General features: G+C 43.7%; 1 protein-coding gene across 1 annotated transcript; it reads left to right on the top strand.

The window, feature by feature from the left end:
- Positions 1 to 37: 37 nt before the first annotated feature.
- Positions 38 to 18,311, top strand: LOC124013809 (phospholipase A-2-activating protein-like). Its single transcript, XM_046328346.1, has 14 exons — positions 38 to 276; positions 774 to 967; positions 1,105 to 1,205; positions 1,370 to 1,490; positions 1,586 to 1,753; positions 4,751 to 4,886; positions 6,582 to 6,751; positions 7,087 to 7,238; positions 10,989 to 11,208; positions 11,942 to 12,007; positions 12,132 to 12,203; positions 12,392 to 12,499; positions 12,744 to 12,911; positions 17,591 to 18,311. Exons 1-14 carry the CDS (start codon positions 128 to 130, stop codon positions 18,163 to 18,165), a joined length of 2,400 nt encoding a protein of 799 aa, XP_046184302.1. The 5' UTR covers positions 38 to 127; the 3' UTR covers positions 18,166 to 18,311.
- Positions 18,312 to 18,886: the final 575 nt, after the last annotated feature.

The raw sequence follows: 18,886 nt of genomic DNA, 5'->3' as shown, positions 1-18,886 counted from the left end.
CCCATCATGCAATCTGAGTTCAAGGTTCGTTTTGCATTGTTACTTCCGCCTTACCTGCCGGCCGCTTCTTGTTGTCAAGAAACGTCACTTCTCAGCTCAAAAATTACATTGTGATATTGGGGATAAAATGGCATCACCTAACTCATATAAACTAAGCTGCTCTATACCTGGTCATGAAATGGATGTGAGAGGTCTTTCAGCTGCTTTTTTCCCTGACGGAGCCTTTGTGTCTGTTTCCCGAGACCGAACCGGACGAGTCTGGGTACCAAACTCAAGGTACCGCGAGCTAGCTTAGCTCAACAGACAATAATGTGGTTCTCACCATTTTAATGTCGTAAAGATAATCAGTTAGGAACCCTAGCCACACACATCGATGCCCCTCTCAATTCAACATAAGCATTATGTAAAGACAAACCAACAAGTCGCTGCTATTGTATCGACGCTAGCTAGCAAATTTCGCTTTGTCATTCTTAGCAAGTATTATGCAGTGTTTCTTTCCACATCGGATAGTCCCCCATTCATTCCACGCCAACTGTAGGTGACACACGGTTTCTTAAACTTGAAGGACGAGATTTATCGCTAGACCTTATGGCTATTCTTAGCTAGCTAGTTAGCTAACGTTATTAACGTTTCCTTTATAGCTAGCAACGCTTTTCTATAGCTAGTTAATCATTAGAAATAGCCAGAGCCTGTTCAGAATTTGACACCGCCCTGTTCTGCGTTGGAAATGTAATACAATTTAATTTCATATAACATGTTTTGTCTCTCTTCAGCCCAGACAGGGGGTTCACAGAAATGCATTGCATGACAGGTCATCAAAATTTTGTATCCTGTGTATGCATCATCGCTCCAAGTGACACATATCCTCGGGGACTCATAGCCACTGGTGGAAATGATCACAACATATGTGTTTTCACACTGGACCAACCACAACCATTATTCACCCTCAAGGGACACAAAAACACAGGTAGAGTTGATAAACAGTTCATGCATTATTGTGCAACACCTAATTGAACGTGATTACTTTACTTCAAATACCAACTTGGTCTGATGACACTTTTGTTGTGAATAGCTAGAAATGATCCATGATATGTATGTCCACAGTGTGCACTCTGTCCTCTGGAAAGTTTGGAACCCTTCTGAGTGGCTCATGGGACACCACAGCAAAAGTCTGGCTCAACGAGAAGTGCATGATGACCTTACAGGTAAAGTGTATGAGACATGTTCAGTAGGGCTCAATTTAGCAAAAACATTTTGCGACATAAAATGAAAATCTGTGTTCTTAATGAATAAGTTTCGCAACATTTTCTCTGTACTGAACACAACCCAGGTGAGTGAATATGGTTAGATGTGCTCTTTTGTATCCCAGGGGCACACAGCAGCAGTGTGGGCAGTGGTCATATTACCTGAACAAGGCCTCATGCTGTCAGGATCAGCTGACAAGACCATCAAGCTGTGGAAGGCTGGGCATTGTGAGAAGACATTTACAGGTGAGAGATTAATGCACCCATAAACCACCATTCCCTCCATAAATATGGTGGCAGTACTGAGGCCAGACATCACTGAATGCGTTCGTCTGTCCCAGGTCACGAGGACTGTGTCAGAGGGCTAGCGGTGGTCAGCGACCTGGAGTTCTTTTCATGCAGCAATGACACCAGTATCAGGAGATGGCTGGTGACTGGGGAATGTGTGCAGGTATACTACAGCCATACCAACTACATCTATAGCCTGGCCGTCTTCCCCAATGGACAAGGTACAGTATGGACGACTGATCCCAGACAATCTACCTGTGCCCTGTTTTTAGAACCACTATGCCCTAGGAATGTGTGACAGTCTGTTTGTAGAACCACTATGCCCTAGGAAAGTGTGACAGTCTGTGCTTCAAATCTAATTTTATTTGTCACATGCGGTGAATACAACCTTACAGTGAAATACTTACTTACAAGCCCTTACCCAACAATGCAGTTTAAAGAAAAATAAGTGTGAAAAATAAGTAAAAAAATAGATATGTTGACAATCATTAGGGCCTTCCTCTGACACCGCCGGGAATAGAGGTCTGGGGTGGCAGGAAGCTTGGCCCCAGTGATGTACTGGGCCGTACGCACTACTGTCTGTAGTGCCTTGCTGTCAGAGGCTAAGCAGTTGACGTACAAGGCAGTGATGAAGCCAATCAGAATGCTCTCGGTGCAGCTGTATAACTTTTTTGAGGATCTGAGGATCCATTCCAAATCTTTTCAGTCTCCTGAGGGGGAATAGGCTTTGCCATGCCCTCTTCAAGACTGTCTTGGTGTGTTTGGACCATGATAGTTTGTTGGTGATGTGGACAACAAGGAACTTGAAGCTCTCAACCTGCTCCACTACAGCCTGTTGATGAGAATGGGGACATGCTCGGTCCTTCTTTTCCTGTAGTCCACAATCATCTCCATTGTCTAGATCACGTTGATGGAGAGATTGTTATCCTGGCACTACATGGCCAGGTCTCTGACCTCCTCCCTATAGACTGTCTCATCGTTGTCAGTGATCAGGCCTACCACTGTTGTGTCGTCGGCAAACTTGATGATGTTGTTGGAGTCATGCCTGGCCATGTGGTCATGGGTGAACAGGGAGTACAGGAGGGCACTGAGCACGCACCCTTGAGGGGCCCCCGTATTGAGGATCAGCATGGCAGATATTAAAAATAAAAATCCGTAAGGGGTGTGTTGTTACCTACCCTTACCACCTAGGGACGGCCCTTCAGAAATTCCAGGATCCAGTTTCAGAGGGAGGTGTTGAGTCCCAGGGTCCTTAGCTTAGTGATGAGTTTTGAGGGCACTATGGTGTTGAACACTGAGCTGTAGTCAATGGACAGTGTTTTTTTTGTCCAGGTGGGAAAGGGCAGTGTGGAGTGCAATAAAGATGGCATTATCTGTGGATCTGTTGTGGCGGTTTGGGATAATGGTGGTGTTGTGAGCCATGACCAGCTTTTCAAAGCACTTCATGGCTGCAGACGTGAGTGCTACAGGTTGGTAGTCATTCAGGCATGTTATCTTGGTGTACTTGGGCACAGGGACTATGGTGGTCTGCTTGAAACATGTTGGCAATACAGACTCAGTCAGGGACAGGTTGAAAATGTCAGTGAAGACACTTGCCAGTTGTTCAGCAGATGCTCGGAGTACACATCCTGGTAATCTGTCTGGTCCTGCAGCCTGGTGAATGTTGACCTGTTTTTAAAGGTCTTACTCACATTGGCTACGGAGAGCATGATCATACAGTCGTCCGGAACAGCTGATGCTCTCATGCATGCTTCAGTGTTGCTTGCCTCGAAGCGAGCATAGAAGTAATTTAGCTCGTCTGGTAGGCTTGTGTCACTGGGCAGCTCGCGGCTGTGCTTCCCTTTGTAGTCTGATAGTTTGCAAGCCCTGCCACATCCGACGAGCATCTGAGCCGGTGTAGTACAATTAATCTTAGTCCTGTATTGATGCTTTGCCTGTTTGATGGTTAGTCTGAGGGCATAGTGGGATTTCTTATAAGCGTCCGGGTTAGAGTTCTGCTCCTTGAAAGCTGCAGCTCTACCCTTTAGCTCAGTGTGGATGTTGCCTGTAATCCATGGCTTCTGGTTGGGGTATGTACTTAAGGTCCCTGTGGGGACGACGTCATCGATGCACCTATTGATGAAGCCAGTGACTTATGTGGTGTACTGCCATCGGAAGAATCCCGGAACATATTCCAGTATGTGCCAGCAAAACAGTCCTGTAGCTTAGCATCTGCCATCTGACCACTTCTTTATTGACCGGGTCACTGGTCCGCCCTGTTTTAGTTTTTGCTTGTAAGCAGGAATCACGGGGATAGAATTATGGTCAAATTTGCCAAATGGAGGGCTAGGGTGAGCTTTGTATGCATCTCTGTGTATGGAGTGAAGGTGGTCTAGAGTTGTTGTTTTTTTCCCTTCTGGTTGCACATTTTAATATGCTGGTAAAAATTTGGTCAAATGGATTTAAGTTTCCCTGCATTAAAGTCCCTGGCCACTAGGAGCGCCGCCTCTGGATGAGCGTTTTCCTGTTTGCTTATGGCCTTATACAGCTCATTGAGTGTAGATTTAGTGCCAGCACTCTTTTGGTAAATGGTGTGGTCTACAGCTTATCATGAGATACTCTACCTCAGGCGAGCAAAACCTTGAGACTTCCTTCATTTTAGATTTCGTGCACCAGCTGTTGTTTACAAATATACACAGACCGCCACCCCTTGTCTTACCAGAGGCAGCTGTTCTATCTTGCCGATTTAGCATAATTTAGCTGTATTTTATCCATGTTATCGGTCAGCCACGACTTGGTGAGACATAAGATATTACAGTTTTTAATGTCCCGTTGGCAGGATATTCGTGATCGTAGTTCAACTATTTTGTTATCCAATGATTGTACGTTGGCTAATAGGACTGATGGTAGAGGCATATTACCCACTTGCCGTCAGATCCTTACAAGGCACCCCGACCTATGTTCCCGATATCTCCGTCTCTTTGTCATGTGAATGACAGGGATGTCATAAGAGACAGTGGCAGAAACATTATGTACAAAATAAGTTACAAATAATGGGAAAAAACACGCACAAGTGGTTGAGCGCCCGTAAAACGGCAGCCATCTCCCCCGGCACCATTATGTTTTCATAGTAGAAAAGATAACTCCTGCACACACGATATTGCCTCTGCACATTTACTTTGTTGAAGTTTCCGTCACATTCTTCAAGACAATCTGTTGGTGCTCTCCTCCCCTCTCAGATTTTGTGAGCACAGGAGAGGACCGGACCTTGAGGATATGGAAGCAGGGCGAGTGCAAACAGACCATCCGTCTCCCAGCCCAGTCAGTGTGGTGCTGCTGTATCCTGCCCAACGGGGATATAGCTGTGGGAGCCAGGTAAACCCCACTGTTAATCCACTGTCCAACCATTTCTATCTCACTGTCAAAGGACATGAGACATAGCAGTATAATACATGAAAACAACTGCATCACCTCTATTAGAGATAGATATACAGTACCAGTCAAAAGTTTGGACACACCTACTCATTCCAGGGTTTTTGTTTATTTTTACTATTTTCTACTTTGTAGAACAGTAGTGAAGACATCAAAACTATGAAATAACACATGTGGAATCATGTAGCAACCAAAAAAGTGTTAAACAAATATTTATATTTGAGTTTCTTCAAAGTAGCCACCTTGTGCCTTGATGACAGCTTTGCACACGCTTGGCATTCTCTCAACCAGCTTCATGAGGTAGTCACCTGGAATGCATTTCAATTAACAGGTGTGCCTTGTTAAAAGTTAATTTGTGGAATTTGTTTCCTTAATGCGGTTGAGCCAATCAGTTGTGTTGTGACATGGTAGTGGTGGTATACAGAAGATGGCCCTATTTGCTAAAAGACCAAGTCTATATTATGGCAAGAACAGCTCATATAAGCAAAGAGAAATGACAGTCCATCATTACTTTAAGACATGAAAGTCAGTCAATAAGGAAAATTCAAGTGCAGTCGCAAAAACCGTCAAGCACTATGATGAAACTGGCTCATGAGGACCGCCACGGGGAAAGGAAGACCCAGAGTTACCTCTGCGGCAGAGGATAAGTTCATTAGAGTTACCAGCTTCAGAAATTGCAGCAGGGTACAACTGCTTCACAGAATTAAAGTAACAGACACATCTCAACATCAACTGTTCAGTGGACGCTGCGTGAATCAGGCCTTCATGGTAGAATTGCTGCAAAGAAACCACTACTAAAGGACACCAATAATAATAAGAGACTTGCTTGGACCAAGAAACATGAGCAATGGACATTAGACCAGTGGAAATCTGTCCTTCGGTCCAAAATGTTTGTGTGTTTGTGAGACTCAGTGTAGGTGAACGAATTATCACAGCATGTGTAGTTCCCACTGTGAAGCATGGAGGAGGACATGTGGAGGTGCTTGGCTGGTGACACTGATTTATTTAGAATTCAAGGCACACTTAGCCAGCATGGCTACCACAGCATTCTGCAGCAATACGCCATCCCATCTGGTTTGCGCTTAGTGGGACTATAATTTGTTTTTCAACAGGACAACGACCCAACACACCTCCAGGCTGTGTAAGGGCTATTTGACCAAGAAGGAGAGTGATGGAGTGCTGCATCAGATTACCTGGCCTCCGCAATCACCCAACCTCAACCCAACCCGTTACAGCCTTATTCAAAAATTGATTAAATAAAACATGTTCCTCATCAATCTACACACAATACCCCATAATGACATGGCAAAAACAGGTTTATAGAAATACCTTATTTACATAAGTATTCAGACCTTTTGCTATGAGACTCAGAATTGAGCTCTGGTGCATCATGTTTGCATTGATCATCCTTGAGATGTTTCGATATCTTGATTGGAGTCCACCTGTGGTAAACTACATTGATTCGACATGATTTGGAAAGGCACACACCTGTCTATATAAGGTCCCACAGTTGACGATGCATGTCAGAGCAAAAACCGAGCCATGAGGTCGAAGGAATTGTCCGTAGAGTTCTGAGACTGCAATGTTGCTGCTGTTACCTTGCTCTTGTGTCACCGATTTGTGTTATTCGCCTCACAGTGACGGCCTCATCAGAGTGTTCACTGAGGTGGAAGACCGCATGGCCAGCCCTCAGGACCTCCAAGCTTTCGAGGATGAGCTCTCCAAGACCACCATCGACCCCAAGACCGGGGACCTGGGGGACATCAAGATGGAGGATCTTCCAGGCAGGGATCACCTTGATGAGCCTGGTAATTATATTACGTACATATTCCAATATATTAATCCATTTCATTACACTATATATGTATTGATATCTATATATTCAATTAACAGAAAACTATTAGGACATTACATGCCCAACATCACTGTTTGGCTGTTATTATTCTTTTGCATCTACAGCCCCTGATCACTGACATCTTTCATGAATGATAAACGTGTATTTTTACCAATCACCAATCTTTAGTAGTACTGAAACTATAAACCACAGAAGCACATGAAAAGTGGAGTAATTCAGAAACCCCCCTTGTTGTATTGGGAGTGTGTAAAGTATGCACACTCATTAAGATGTGTGTCTGTCTCCCAGGGAATCGGGAAGGACAGACGCGGCTGATCAAAGAGGGACAGAAGGTGGAGGCGTACCAGTGGAGCGTGGCCGACAGCCGCTGGATGAAGATAGGAGATGTGGTGGGAGGGTCCAACCAGCAGACCTCCAAGAAAGTCAACTATGAGGGGAAGGTGCGGTCACGAAATTCTGTCAGCCGGGGATTGTCAAGCAAATAACTGTCGGTCTCACGGTAATTGACCGTTAATTAACATGAACACATATCCTGGCTTCCCCAATGATGCAGACCTTTGGAACATCTACATTTTAAAAAGTGTAATAAATCCATTTAATATAGCTTACACCTTTCCAATAAATTAATTATTTATTTTAGACAGCCCTAAAGAAGTATGATATGAAGAAATTGTAGTCTTTCAGAAGAACAGAATAGCATACTGTGAGTTGTTCTTATGTTAGGTCATGATCTGACAATGCCAAATGGCTGTGGGCTACGCAAGTTCATTTAGGAGATGATATTTGCATTCAATTCCATGGCATTTGTTTATATTATTTTATAGTATGAAGAATACAATTGAACCAAGTTGAATACAATAGAAAGGATATTTTCTCCAAACGATTTGAGGGAGTGCAAACATGCAGCTATTCTGTGTTGAGTGGTTAACAAAGAAATAGGTACTCCTATATGCTTCATTTAGAGTTGTTCTACAAATGTTGGGCATGATGCGACAGTGATGATTTGAAAAAAGTTGTTTGAAAGGTATGGGTTCTTTTTTTTTTTTTGTGCAGGCTGTACACACTTCATCAGTCTCTCATTCAGAATTTGACAAGCACTTGATAATGACTAAAATTTCACGTCGGCATCCCCTTTTGTGTGGCCGTAAAGCACCCTAAAAAAATCTGGAGTGCTGTATTGTGCCCTTCTCCCTGAGTGCTGCGCGCTCCGAAGCACCTCGCACTCATATGGCTCTCCATCACATGATCAGGTCTTTCTCACAGGCTACAAGTGAAGACAGACACATCGGGGACGCAACTGCGCACGTCCTTATCCAATTCAAACAGCAAAAGCACTAGCCTATGTAAATGTACTGTCCCCCATAGTACAGTCGTGGCCAAAAGTTAGGGTTAGAGAATGACATAAATATTAATTTTCACAGTCTGCTGCCTCAGTTTGTATGATGGCAATTTGCATATACTCCAGAATGTTATGAAGAGTGATCAGATGAATTGCAATTAATTGCCTTCTTTACCATGCAAATTAACTGAATCCCCCCCAAAAAAAATCCACTGCATTTTAGCCATGCCACAAAAGGAACAGCTGACATCATGATTCTCTCGTTAACACAGGTGTGTGTGTTGACGAGGACAAGGCTGGAGATCACTCTGTCATGCTGATTGAGTTCGAATAACAGACTGGAAGCTTCAAAAGGAGGGTGGTGCTTGGAATCATTGTTCTTCCTCTGTCCACCATGGTTACCTGCAAGGAAACACGTGCCGTCATCATTGCTTTGCACAAAAAGGGCTTCACAGGCAAGGATATTGCTGCCAGTAAGATTGCACCTAAATTAACCATTTCATCAGATCATCAAAAACTTCAAGGAGAGTGGTTCAATTGTTGTGAAGAAGGCTTCAGGGCACCTAAGAAAGTCCAGCAAGCGCCAGGACCGTCTCCTAAAGTTGATTCAGCTGCGGAATCAGGGAACCACCAGTAAAGAGCTTGCTCAGGAATGGCAGCAGGCAGGTGTGAGTGCATCTCCATGCACAGTGAGACAAATACTTTTGGGGGATGGCCTGGTGTCACGAAGAGCAGCAAAGAAGCCACTTCTCTCCAGGGAAAATCACAGGTACAGGGATTGGACTGCTGATGACTGGGGTAAAGTAATTTTCTCTAATGAATCCCCTTTCCGATTGTTTGGGGCATCCGGAAAAAAGCTTGTCTGGGGAAGATAAGGTGAGCAGCCATGAATAAAGAATGGTACCAACACATCCGCCGAGAGCAACTTCTCCCAACCGTCCAGGAACAGTTTGGTGATGAACAATGCATTTTCCAGCATGATGGAGCACCTTGTCAAAAGTGATAACTAAGTGGCTTGGGGAACAAAACATCTAGATTTTGTGTCCATGGCCAGGAAACTCCCCAGACCTTAATCCCATTGAGAACTTGTGGTCAATCCTCAAGAGGCGGGTGGACAAACAAAAACCCACAAATTCTGACAAACTTCAAGCATTGATTATGCAAGAATGGGCTGCCATCAGTCAGGATGTGGCCCAGAAGTTAATTGACAGCATGCCAGGGCGGATTGCAGAGGTCTTGAAAAAGAAGGGTCAACACTGCAAATATTGACTCTTTGCATCAAATTCAAGTAATTGTCAATAAAAGCCTTTGACACTTGTGAAATGCTTGTAAATATACTTCAGTATTCCATCGTAACATCTGACAAGATCTAAGAACACTGAAGCAGTAAACTTTGGAAATTAATATTTGTCATTCTCAAAACGTTTGGCCACGACTATACATAAGTTGACATTCTATTCTGTGCAAGAAATACATATTCAGAACATAGTCTGAGACAGTTGTGAGATGTGATGGATCCCAAATTAATACAACCACTAGCATCCCAAAAAATGTTTACGCAATGTGTCAAACGCAACAGATCAGAACGTTTAGCTTTAAATTTTGATAAACTATTCGGCTATTTGTTCACATTATAAGTACAGCAATGTGCACATGGCAGTAGGCTAAAAGTGTGAATGTTACATTTGCGAGAGAACACCATTATCAAAAGTGACCACAAATGTGATTATGCATGTACTGCATTTTTATGGTGAAAATGATCTTCCTCAAACTTGAAACTCACGCGCTGTGAATGTATGCCAGTTAGGCTCTACAACCGTTATAAAGCAGATGAATGTGCTTAATTTAAAAAAAGTTATTTGGCCACTTTAGGTGTGATACTAACCTTATCCAAACAAAAAGGTCAGAGGGGCTACGCTACATGAGGTGTGCGACTATGATTAGAAAAAGTCGCAAAAAAAGGCATCGTTTCTTGCCTTAAGCTGGGCTTCATTAGTGATAATATATAATTCACAAGTGATAGGCTAATATTGTCACCCATCAGAGTATTCTTGATTTCATCTTGTCATTACATATACTAAATAAAATATTTGTTTTGATTTAGAATGTACCTTGATCATGCACCTGTCTCAAAACGGGCAGCGGGGAAAAATACGTCACCTATGCACTTAAATAGCGAATGGAGGACGCTTGTCCCATGGTTCATTTTCATGCCAGCCAGGTAGGCTATACTCCTGTTGTTAAGAGAAGCAATGTACTTAATATTAAGAAAGTTGAGAAATAAATATAGTAGGCCTAGTCTATAGAAAGCTGATGGGAGCCTCCTCTTTTTAAGAGGCCATCACTCTGTTTTCTCACTCAATTGCGTGGCCTATGGAAATGTTGCATTACATGAGCTTCTCATGAAGTGTTTAATTAGATTTTCAACGACATTTGCATTGATGTCAGCATTATTAGAGGGACAATAGAGTGCTGAGTACCAGGCAGTTAGCAATTTTGATAGGCCACTAATGACCATCAGCAGCATTAGAGCTTGGAGAAGCCGAATTACTGTGACTAAACGGTCACTTGGAATTTGACTTCCTTCATGACTTGTGAACGTCGTAATGGCGGTAATAAGGTCGCCGCAACAGCCATAGGTGCACCCCAACGTTAGGTCAATGATGATAACAATAGATAGACAGATCGAGAGAGACTTTGTCCTCAGAGGAAAATTGTGTGCTGACTACAAGACAACTCTGGTGAACAGAGTACAGACACAAGGCAAATTATTCATAAGTGCATTTGATCTTCACTGAGGCGAGCTGTCAGACAGTGAATCACTCAACCCATCTTCTGAATGATTTTCCAGGAGTACGACTTTGTCTTCACCATCGACATCAACGAGGGTGGCCCGTCCATGAAGCTGCCCTACAACGTGACGGACGACCCCTGGCTGACGGCTCACAACTTCCTGCAGAAGAACGAGCTCAGCCCCATGTTCCTGGACCAGGTGGCCAATTTCATCATTGAGAACACCAAAGGACACACCTTGGGAGCCGCCCCACCCAGCGCTGCCGACCCATTCACTGGTAAAGCCACTGGATCAACGAGCGACATAGGCTACACTTAGGGCAATGTTTTCTTCTAAAGAAAACTTGCATTGGACCAAGTTCACATAATGTTTAAAATACACCAGCCTAGCCCAGTAGTATCAATCCATTCACTGGTGAAGCCATTAAGCCATCTTCACTCTATAGGCCATGCCTGGGGCAGCATATTTGTCTTTGATGGGCAATTCCACTGTAACAGAGTGATTCAGAATTTTCACTTTGAAATGTATGTCAAACAAAAACCAGTGATTGCAAAGTTAAACGAACCACAAAAGTCTTTGCGCAAGGATGACTTTCTATAAAGGTTCACTGAAAATGTCACAAATGCATTGACTTGAAGAACAGTGCAGACAGAAAGTCCGGTAATAGAATGACGGCACCAGCAGCACAAACTGTCATTCCGTCAACTGCACTCTTCTTCAAGTAAATGTGTTTTTGTCAAATGTTCTTTGGAAATTGTTAAGTCATCCTTGTGCAAAGAGTTGTATGGTTTGTTTAAATTTGCAATCATTGTTATTTGTTTTTTTGACATACATTTTAATGTGAAAAATCTCAGCATCACTCTGTTACAGTGGAATTGCCTCTAACAAACATTGTGCAACGTTACTGTAAACAATTGGAATAGACGGGATTACAGCAAGTAAATACAAAATGTGTTTGGAATACCAGACTTACTGTATATTTACCCTGCTTTTATCATGTTCACCATCAGGCTCAGGCCGATACCTCCCTGTAGCTGCTGACAATAGAGCAGGTTTTGGGGCTGACCCCTTCACAGGTAAATAAAAACAAATGTCCTTTTCTTGTAGATTTCAGTTTGTTGAGAACATGTTGTTCTAATGTATTATATGGCATTTTCATTCTATGGCTATGCTAATACATTATTACGGCGCTTTCCCCAGGCACTGGGCGATACATCCCAGGATCAGGGACTCCCACAGGGGCGCCGGTGGGCGCGGCAGACCCCTTCACAGGTAAGTCACTATAGCAATGCCTCGGGTTCAATCAAAGGTTGCATTGACACACGATCCTGTTTTTTTTTTTTTTTTTTTCACTCATAATTAAAAGACAACCCAATAACACTGCTAAAGCAGATGAAATCTAGTCTCTAGTATTTTGTTTGTTTGAGGTGTAACATTTGCCTGTCTTCTTCTCTTCCCAGGTGGGGGTGCCTACTCCTCAGCTGCCTCGAGGCAGACCTCCACCAACATCTACTTCCCCAAAACGGACGGGGTGACCTTCGAGCAGGCCAATGCCACACAGATAATGGGTAAGTAAACACTGACCAAAACATGATCCCTTCGTATTTTATTCCATATTTTCCTACCAGCAGAAATAATCTCTATTTATTCAGCGTACAAAACTGATCAACCAGCACTGTGGCTGAACTGAAACAATGTGCATAGCTATATGCAAACCTCACTACAGAAAATACATCCCGGATATTACAGTGTCCTAACATACTCAATTGCCACTCTCTATGTTAATGTTGCCCTTTGCCCTTCCACCACCAGCCAAGCTGAGGGAGCTGAACGGTGGGGCCCCTGGTGAATACAGGCTGTCTGAGGAGGTGCTGGGGAGCCTGGAGAAGCTGCTGGTATCTGTATGTGACCCCTGTGCCTCAGAGCAGCCCACCACCGAGCAGATCAGCCTTCTCTGGAAGACCTCTCACTGGCCAGAAGGTAGGCTAACAAACATTATGGGTTTTGTATTTATTAAGGATCCCCATTTAGTTACTGCTAAGGCAGCAGCTACTCTTCAAATCAAAGTGTATTTGTCACGTGTGCCGAATACAAGTGTAGACCTTACAGTGAAATGCTTACTTACAGGCTCTAACCAATAGTGCAAAAAAGGTATTAGGTGAACAATGGGTAAGTAAAGAAATAAAACAACAGTAAAAAGACAGGCTATATACAGTAGCGAGTCTACATACAGACACCGGTTAGTCAGGCTGATTGAGGTAGTATGTACATGCAGATATGGTTAAAGTGACTATGCATACAGTGGGGCAAAAAAGTATTTAGTCAGACACCAATTGTGCAAGTTCTCCCACTTAAATCGATGAGAGAGGCATGTAATTTTCATCATAGGTACACAGAAAATCACATTGTAGGATTATTAATGAATTTATTTGCAAATTATGGTGAAAAATAAGGATTTGGTCACCTACAAACAAGCAATATTTCTGGCTCACACAGACCTGTAACTTCTTCTTTAAGAGGCTCCTCTGTCCTCCACTCGTTACCTGTATTAATGGCAACTGTTTGAACTTGTTATCAGTATGAAAGACACCTGTCCACAACCTCAGTCACACTCCAAACTCCACTATGGCCAAGACCAAAGAGCTGTCAAAGGACACCAGAAACAAAATTGTAGACCTGCACCAGGCTGGGAAGACTGAATCTGCAATAGGTAAGCAGCTTGGTTTGAAGAAATCAACTGTGGGAGCAATTATTAAGAAATAGAAGACATACAAGACCACTGATAATCTCCCTCGATCTGGGGCTCCACGCAAGATCTCACCTCATGGGGTCAAAATTATCACAAGAACGGTGAGCAAAAATCCCAGAACCACACGGGGGGACCTAGTGAATGACCTGCAGAGAGCTGAGACCAATTTTTTTTTTCTAATTTTGTCTGTCATAGTTGAAGTGTACCTATGATGAATATTACAGGCTTCTCATCTTTTTAAGTGGGAGAACTTGCACAATTGGTGGCTGACTAAATACTTTTTTGCCCCACTGTATGATAAACAGAGAGTAGCATGAGTGTAAAAGAGGGGTTGGGGGGGAACACAATGCAAATAGTCCTGGTAGCCATTTGATTACCTGTTCAGGAGTCTTATGGCTTGGGGCTAAAAACTGTTGGGAAGCCTTTTTGTCCTAGACTTGGCACTCCGGTATCGCTTGCCATGTGGTAGTAGAGAGAACAGTCTATGACAATTTTTAGGGCCTTCCTCTGACACCGCCTGGTGTAGACGTCCTGGATGGCAGGCAGCTTGGCCCCAGTGATGTACTGGGCCATACGCACTACCCTCTGTAGTGCCTTGCGGTCGGAGGCCGAGCAATTGCCGTACCAGGCAGTGATGCAACCAGGATGCTCTCGATGTTGCAGCTGTAGAACCTTTTGAGGATCTCAGGACCCATGCCAAATCTTTTTTGTTTCCTGAGGGGGAATAGGCTTTGCCGTGCCCTCTTCACAACTGTCTTGGTGTGTTTGGACCATTCTAGTTTGTTGTTGATGTGGACACCAAGGAACTTGAAGCTCTCAACCTGCTCCACTACAGCCCCGTCTATGAGAAAGGGGGTGTGCTCGGTCCTCCTTTTCCTGTAGTCCACAATCATCTCCTTAGTCTTGGTTACGTTGAGGGATAGGTTGTTATTCTGGCACCACCCGGCCAGGTCTCTGACCTCCTCCCTATAGGCTGTCTCGTCGTTGTCGGTGATCAGGCCTACCACTGTAGTGTCGTCTGCAAACTTAATGATGGTGTTGGAGTCTTGCCTGGCCGTGTAATGTAATGCCTGGGGTCCAGCAACATTAAGGCAGTTATTTAAAATATGACATATTATTACATTTCATAACACTTTTCACAACACGTTGTGTTCTCTCAGGCCACTACTCTACTATCACATATCTACAATACAAAATACACATGTGTGTAGAGTGCCTGTTCTACCTACATGTACATATTACCTCAATTACCTCGACTAACTGGTGCCCCCGCACATTGACTCTGTACCGGTTCCCCCTGTATATAGCCTCACTATTGTTATTTTACTGCTGCTGTTTAATTATTTGTTACTTTTATTTTCAATTTATTACTTTTCTATTTTTTACTTAACACATTTTTCTTAAGGCAAGTAAGCATTTCGCTGTATTCGGCGCATGTGAGAAATAACATTAGATTTGTTTTATCGTGTGTGTGTGTGTCTCTTCACAGTCCCCGCTGTTCCATAAGGTGTATTTTTATATTTGATTTAAATCTGATTCTACTGCTTGCATCAGTTACCTGGTGTGGGATAGAGTTCCATGTAGTCGTGGCTCTATGTAGTACTGTGCACCTCCCATAGTCTGTTCTGGACTTGGGATGGTGGCATGTCTTGTGGGGTATGCATGGGTGTCTGAGCTGTTTGCTAGTAGTTTAAACCGGAACCTCGGTGCATTCATGTCAAAACTTCTTTAAAAAAACAAGAAGTGATGAAGTCAATCTCTCCTTCACTTTGAGCCATGAGAGAGTTCTATTCATGTTATTAATGTTAGCTCTCCGTGTACAATTAAGGGCCAGGCGTGCTGCCCTGTTCTGAGCCAATTGTAATTTTCAGAGGTGCCTCTTTGTGACACCTGACCACACAACTGAACAGTAGTCCAGGTCTGACAAACCTATGGCCTGGAGGACCAGCGCTTTATTATAGACAGACTTCTCCCCATCTTAGCTACTGTTGTGTCAACATGTTTTGACCATGACAGTTTACAATCCAGGGTTACTTCAAGCAGTTTAGTCATCTCAACTTGCTCAATTTCCACATAATTTATAATAAGATTTAGTTGAGGTTCAGGGTTTAGTGAATGATTGTGCCCCAAATACAATGCTTTTAGTTGTTGTAATATTTAGGAATAACTTATTCCTTGTCACCCATTTGGAAACTAACTACAGATCTTTGTTAACTGATGCAGTGACATCACTCTATGTAGGAGCTGACGTGTATCGTGTTTAGTCATCCGCATACATAGACACTCTGTCTTTAGTCAGTCAGTGTATCGTGTTTAGTCAGCCGCATACATAGACACTCTGTCTTTAGTCAGTCAGTGTATCGTGTTTAGTCATCCGCATACATAGTCACTCTGTCTTTAGTCAGTCAGTGTATCGTGTTTAGTCAGCCGCATACATAGACACTCTGTCTTTAGTCAGTCAGTGTATCGTGTTTAGTCAGCCGCATACATAGTCACTCTGTCTTTAGTCAGTCAGTGTATCGTGTTTAGTCATCCGCATACATAGTCACTCTGTCTTTAGTCAGTCAGTGTATCGTGTTTAGTCAGCCGCATACATAGTCACTCTGTCTTTAGTCAGTCAGTGTATTGTGTTTAGTCAGCCGCATACATAGTCACTCTGTCTTTAGTCAGTCAGTGTATCGTGATTAGTCATCCGCATACATAGTCACTCTGTCTTTAGTCAGTCAGTGTATCGTGTTTAGTCAGCCGCATACATAGACACTCTGTCTTTAGTCAGTCAGTGTATCGTGTTTAGTCAGCCGCATACATAGTCACTCTGTCTTTAGTCAGTCAGTGTATTGTGTTTAGTCAGCCGCATACATAGTCACTCTGTCTTTAGTCAGTCAGTGTATCGTGATTAGTCAGCCGCATACATAGACACTCTGTCTTTAGTCAGTCAGTGTATCGTGTTTAGTCAGCCGCATACATAGTCACTCTGTCTTTAGTCAGTCAGTGTATCGTGTTTAGTCATCCGCATACATAGTCACTCTGTCTTTAGTCAGTCAGTGTATCGTGTTTAGTCAGCCGCATACATAGACACTCTGTCTTTAGTCAGTCAGTGTATCGTGTTTAGTCAGCCGCATACATAGACACTCTGTCTTTAGTCAGTCAGTGGCATGTCATTAGTAAAGATTGAAAAAATTAAGGGGCCTAGACAGCTGCCCTGGGAAATTCCTGGTTCTACCTGGATTATGTTGTAGAAGCTTCCATTTAAAGAACACCCTTTGTGTTCTGTTAGACAGGTAACTCTTTATCCACAATAAAGCAGGGGGTGTAAAGCCGTAACACATACGTTTTTTTTTTCATCAGCAGACTATGATGGGTAAGGTCAAACGCCGCACTGAAGTCTAATAACACAGCTCCCACAATCTTTTTATCATCAATTTCTCTCAGCCAATCATCAGTCATTTGTGTAAGTGCCGTGCTTGTTGAATGTCCTGCCCTATCAGCGTGCTGAAAGTCTGTTGTCAGTTTGTTTATAGTAAAATAGCATTGTATCTGGTCAAACACCATTTTTCTCAAACGTTTCCAAAGGGTTGGTAACAGGCTGATCAGCTATTTGAGCCTGTAAAGGGGGCTCTACTATTGTTAGGGTAGCGGAATTACTTCTGCTTCTCCAAGCCTGAGGGCACAAATTGTTTTACTATAGCCTTGGGCAGGACTAAGGTTTATCTCACTAGACTGGAGTTCTGATAAGCATTTTATTGTTTGACTTCAGTTTCCGTGTTTTCAAGAATAAAAAGCCCTATCAGCCTTTTCAGGCATGTGAAACTATTGCACATTCCAGTATTTAAACATATGGTGATGTCCCTTGTGAGCCTACTATCACTTCATTGACCTGTAATCATCTCTTCTCTCTCCTGTCCTCCAGACATCGTCTTCCCCGTCCTGGACATCCTGAGGCTGGCGGTGCGCCACCCACAGGTCAACGAGAGCCTGTGCGGCGGCGACGCGGACAATGGCGTTGCGCTCTGCAACCACCTGCTGAGCCTGATGAAGCCGCAGGCCCGGCCAGCCAATCAAATGCTGGCGCTGCGGACGCTCTGCAACTGCTTTAGTGGCTGGCGTGGCCGAGCCCTCCTATTGGCCCAACGGGAGGCTGTCCTGTCGCACGCTGCCGACCTGTGCTCCGTGTGCAACAAAAACATTCACATCGCCCTGGCCACTCTCGTCCTCAACTACGCTGGCTCCCTCCACGGCCAGCCTGACCTGGAAGCCAAGGCCCAGTGTCTGTCGGTGGCCAGTGCGGCGCTGGAGTCTGTGCAGGACAAGGAGGCGGTGTTTAGGCTCCTAGTGGCCCTGGGGACCACAGTGGCCTCCGACCAGACGGCCCAGGATCTGGCCAAGTCCCTGGGGGTCACGTCACAGATCGCCAAGTACACCTCCGTCACCGACCCGGCCAAGGTTGGCGAGTGCTGCCAGCTGGTTTTAAAAGAACTGCAGTGATCTGATCTCATTTTCTGTGTTTTAATCCGCACCAGTATCCCCTTTCCCCGTACATTATTACTCGTCTCTGTTCAAGTGTTTTATTGATTTCTGACTGGTGGACTGTTGGATTGCATGTGCTGCAATAAAAAGATGTACAAATTGAATATTTCATTCAGCCTTTATTAATGATGGAGTTGGTGAGAAAGTAGGATTGAAATAGAAATGGCTGCGTTTACACATGCAGCCCAATCCTGATCTTTTCATCAATCAGATCAGCTCTCAAAAAGATCTAATGTGAAAAGATCTGACTTGATTGGTCAATAGACCAATTAGTGGAAAACATCCGAATTGGGCTGGGATCAGACTAGTTTATCACCCATCTGCTACATTACCTGAGTTAGACACAGTTGAATCATTAGATGAATACTAAAAGGTCATTGATCTTAAAGGAATAGTTCACTCAAATTACAAAATGACATTTGGTTTTCTTACCCTGTCTGTAGACTGCTTACGGGGAACGGAAAGCAATATGGAATTTGGGTGAACTATCCCTTTAAGTTTAGAAAGTCATGTAACATCAAGCAAAAGCAAGTTTTCACCTGGCATCGTGATCCGAGACTCAGAAATGCATCAATCGCAGATCAAATCACATGTGAAAGCATGCAATGAATGTCCACTCTGCAACAATGAAGTAAGTGGCATGTTGTCCCCAGTGCCACCCTCTTGGTGAACTATTTAC

This window comes from Oncorhynchus gorbuscha, linkage group LG25 (assembly GCF_021184085.1).
Source record: "Oncorhynchus gorbuscha isolate QuinsamMale2020 ecotype Even-year linkage group LG25, OgorEven_v1.0, whole genome shotgun sequence".
Taxonomy (NCBI): domain Eukaryota; kingdom Metazoa; phylum Chordata; class Actinopteri; order Salmoniformes; family Salmonidae; genus Oncorhynchus; species Oncorhynchus gorbuscha.
This window is presented reverse-complemented; position numbering and strand designations above follow the sequence as displayed.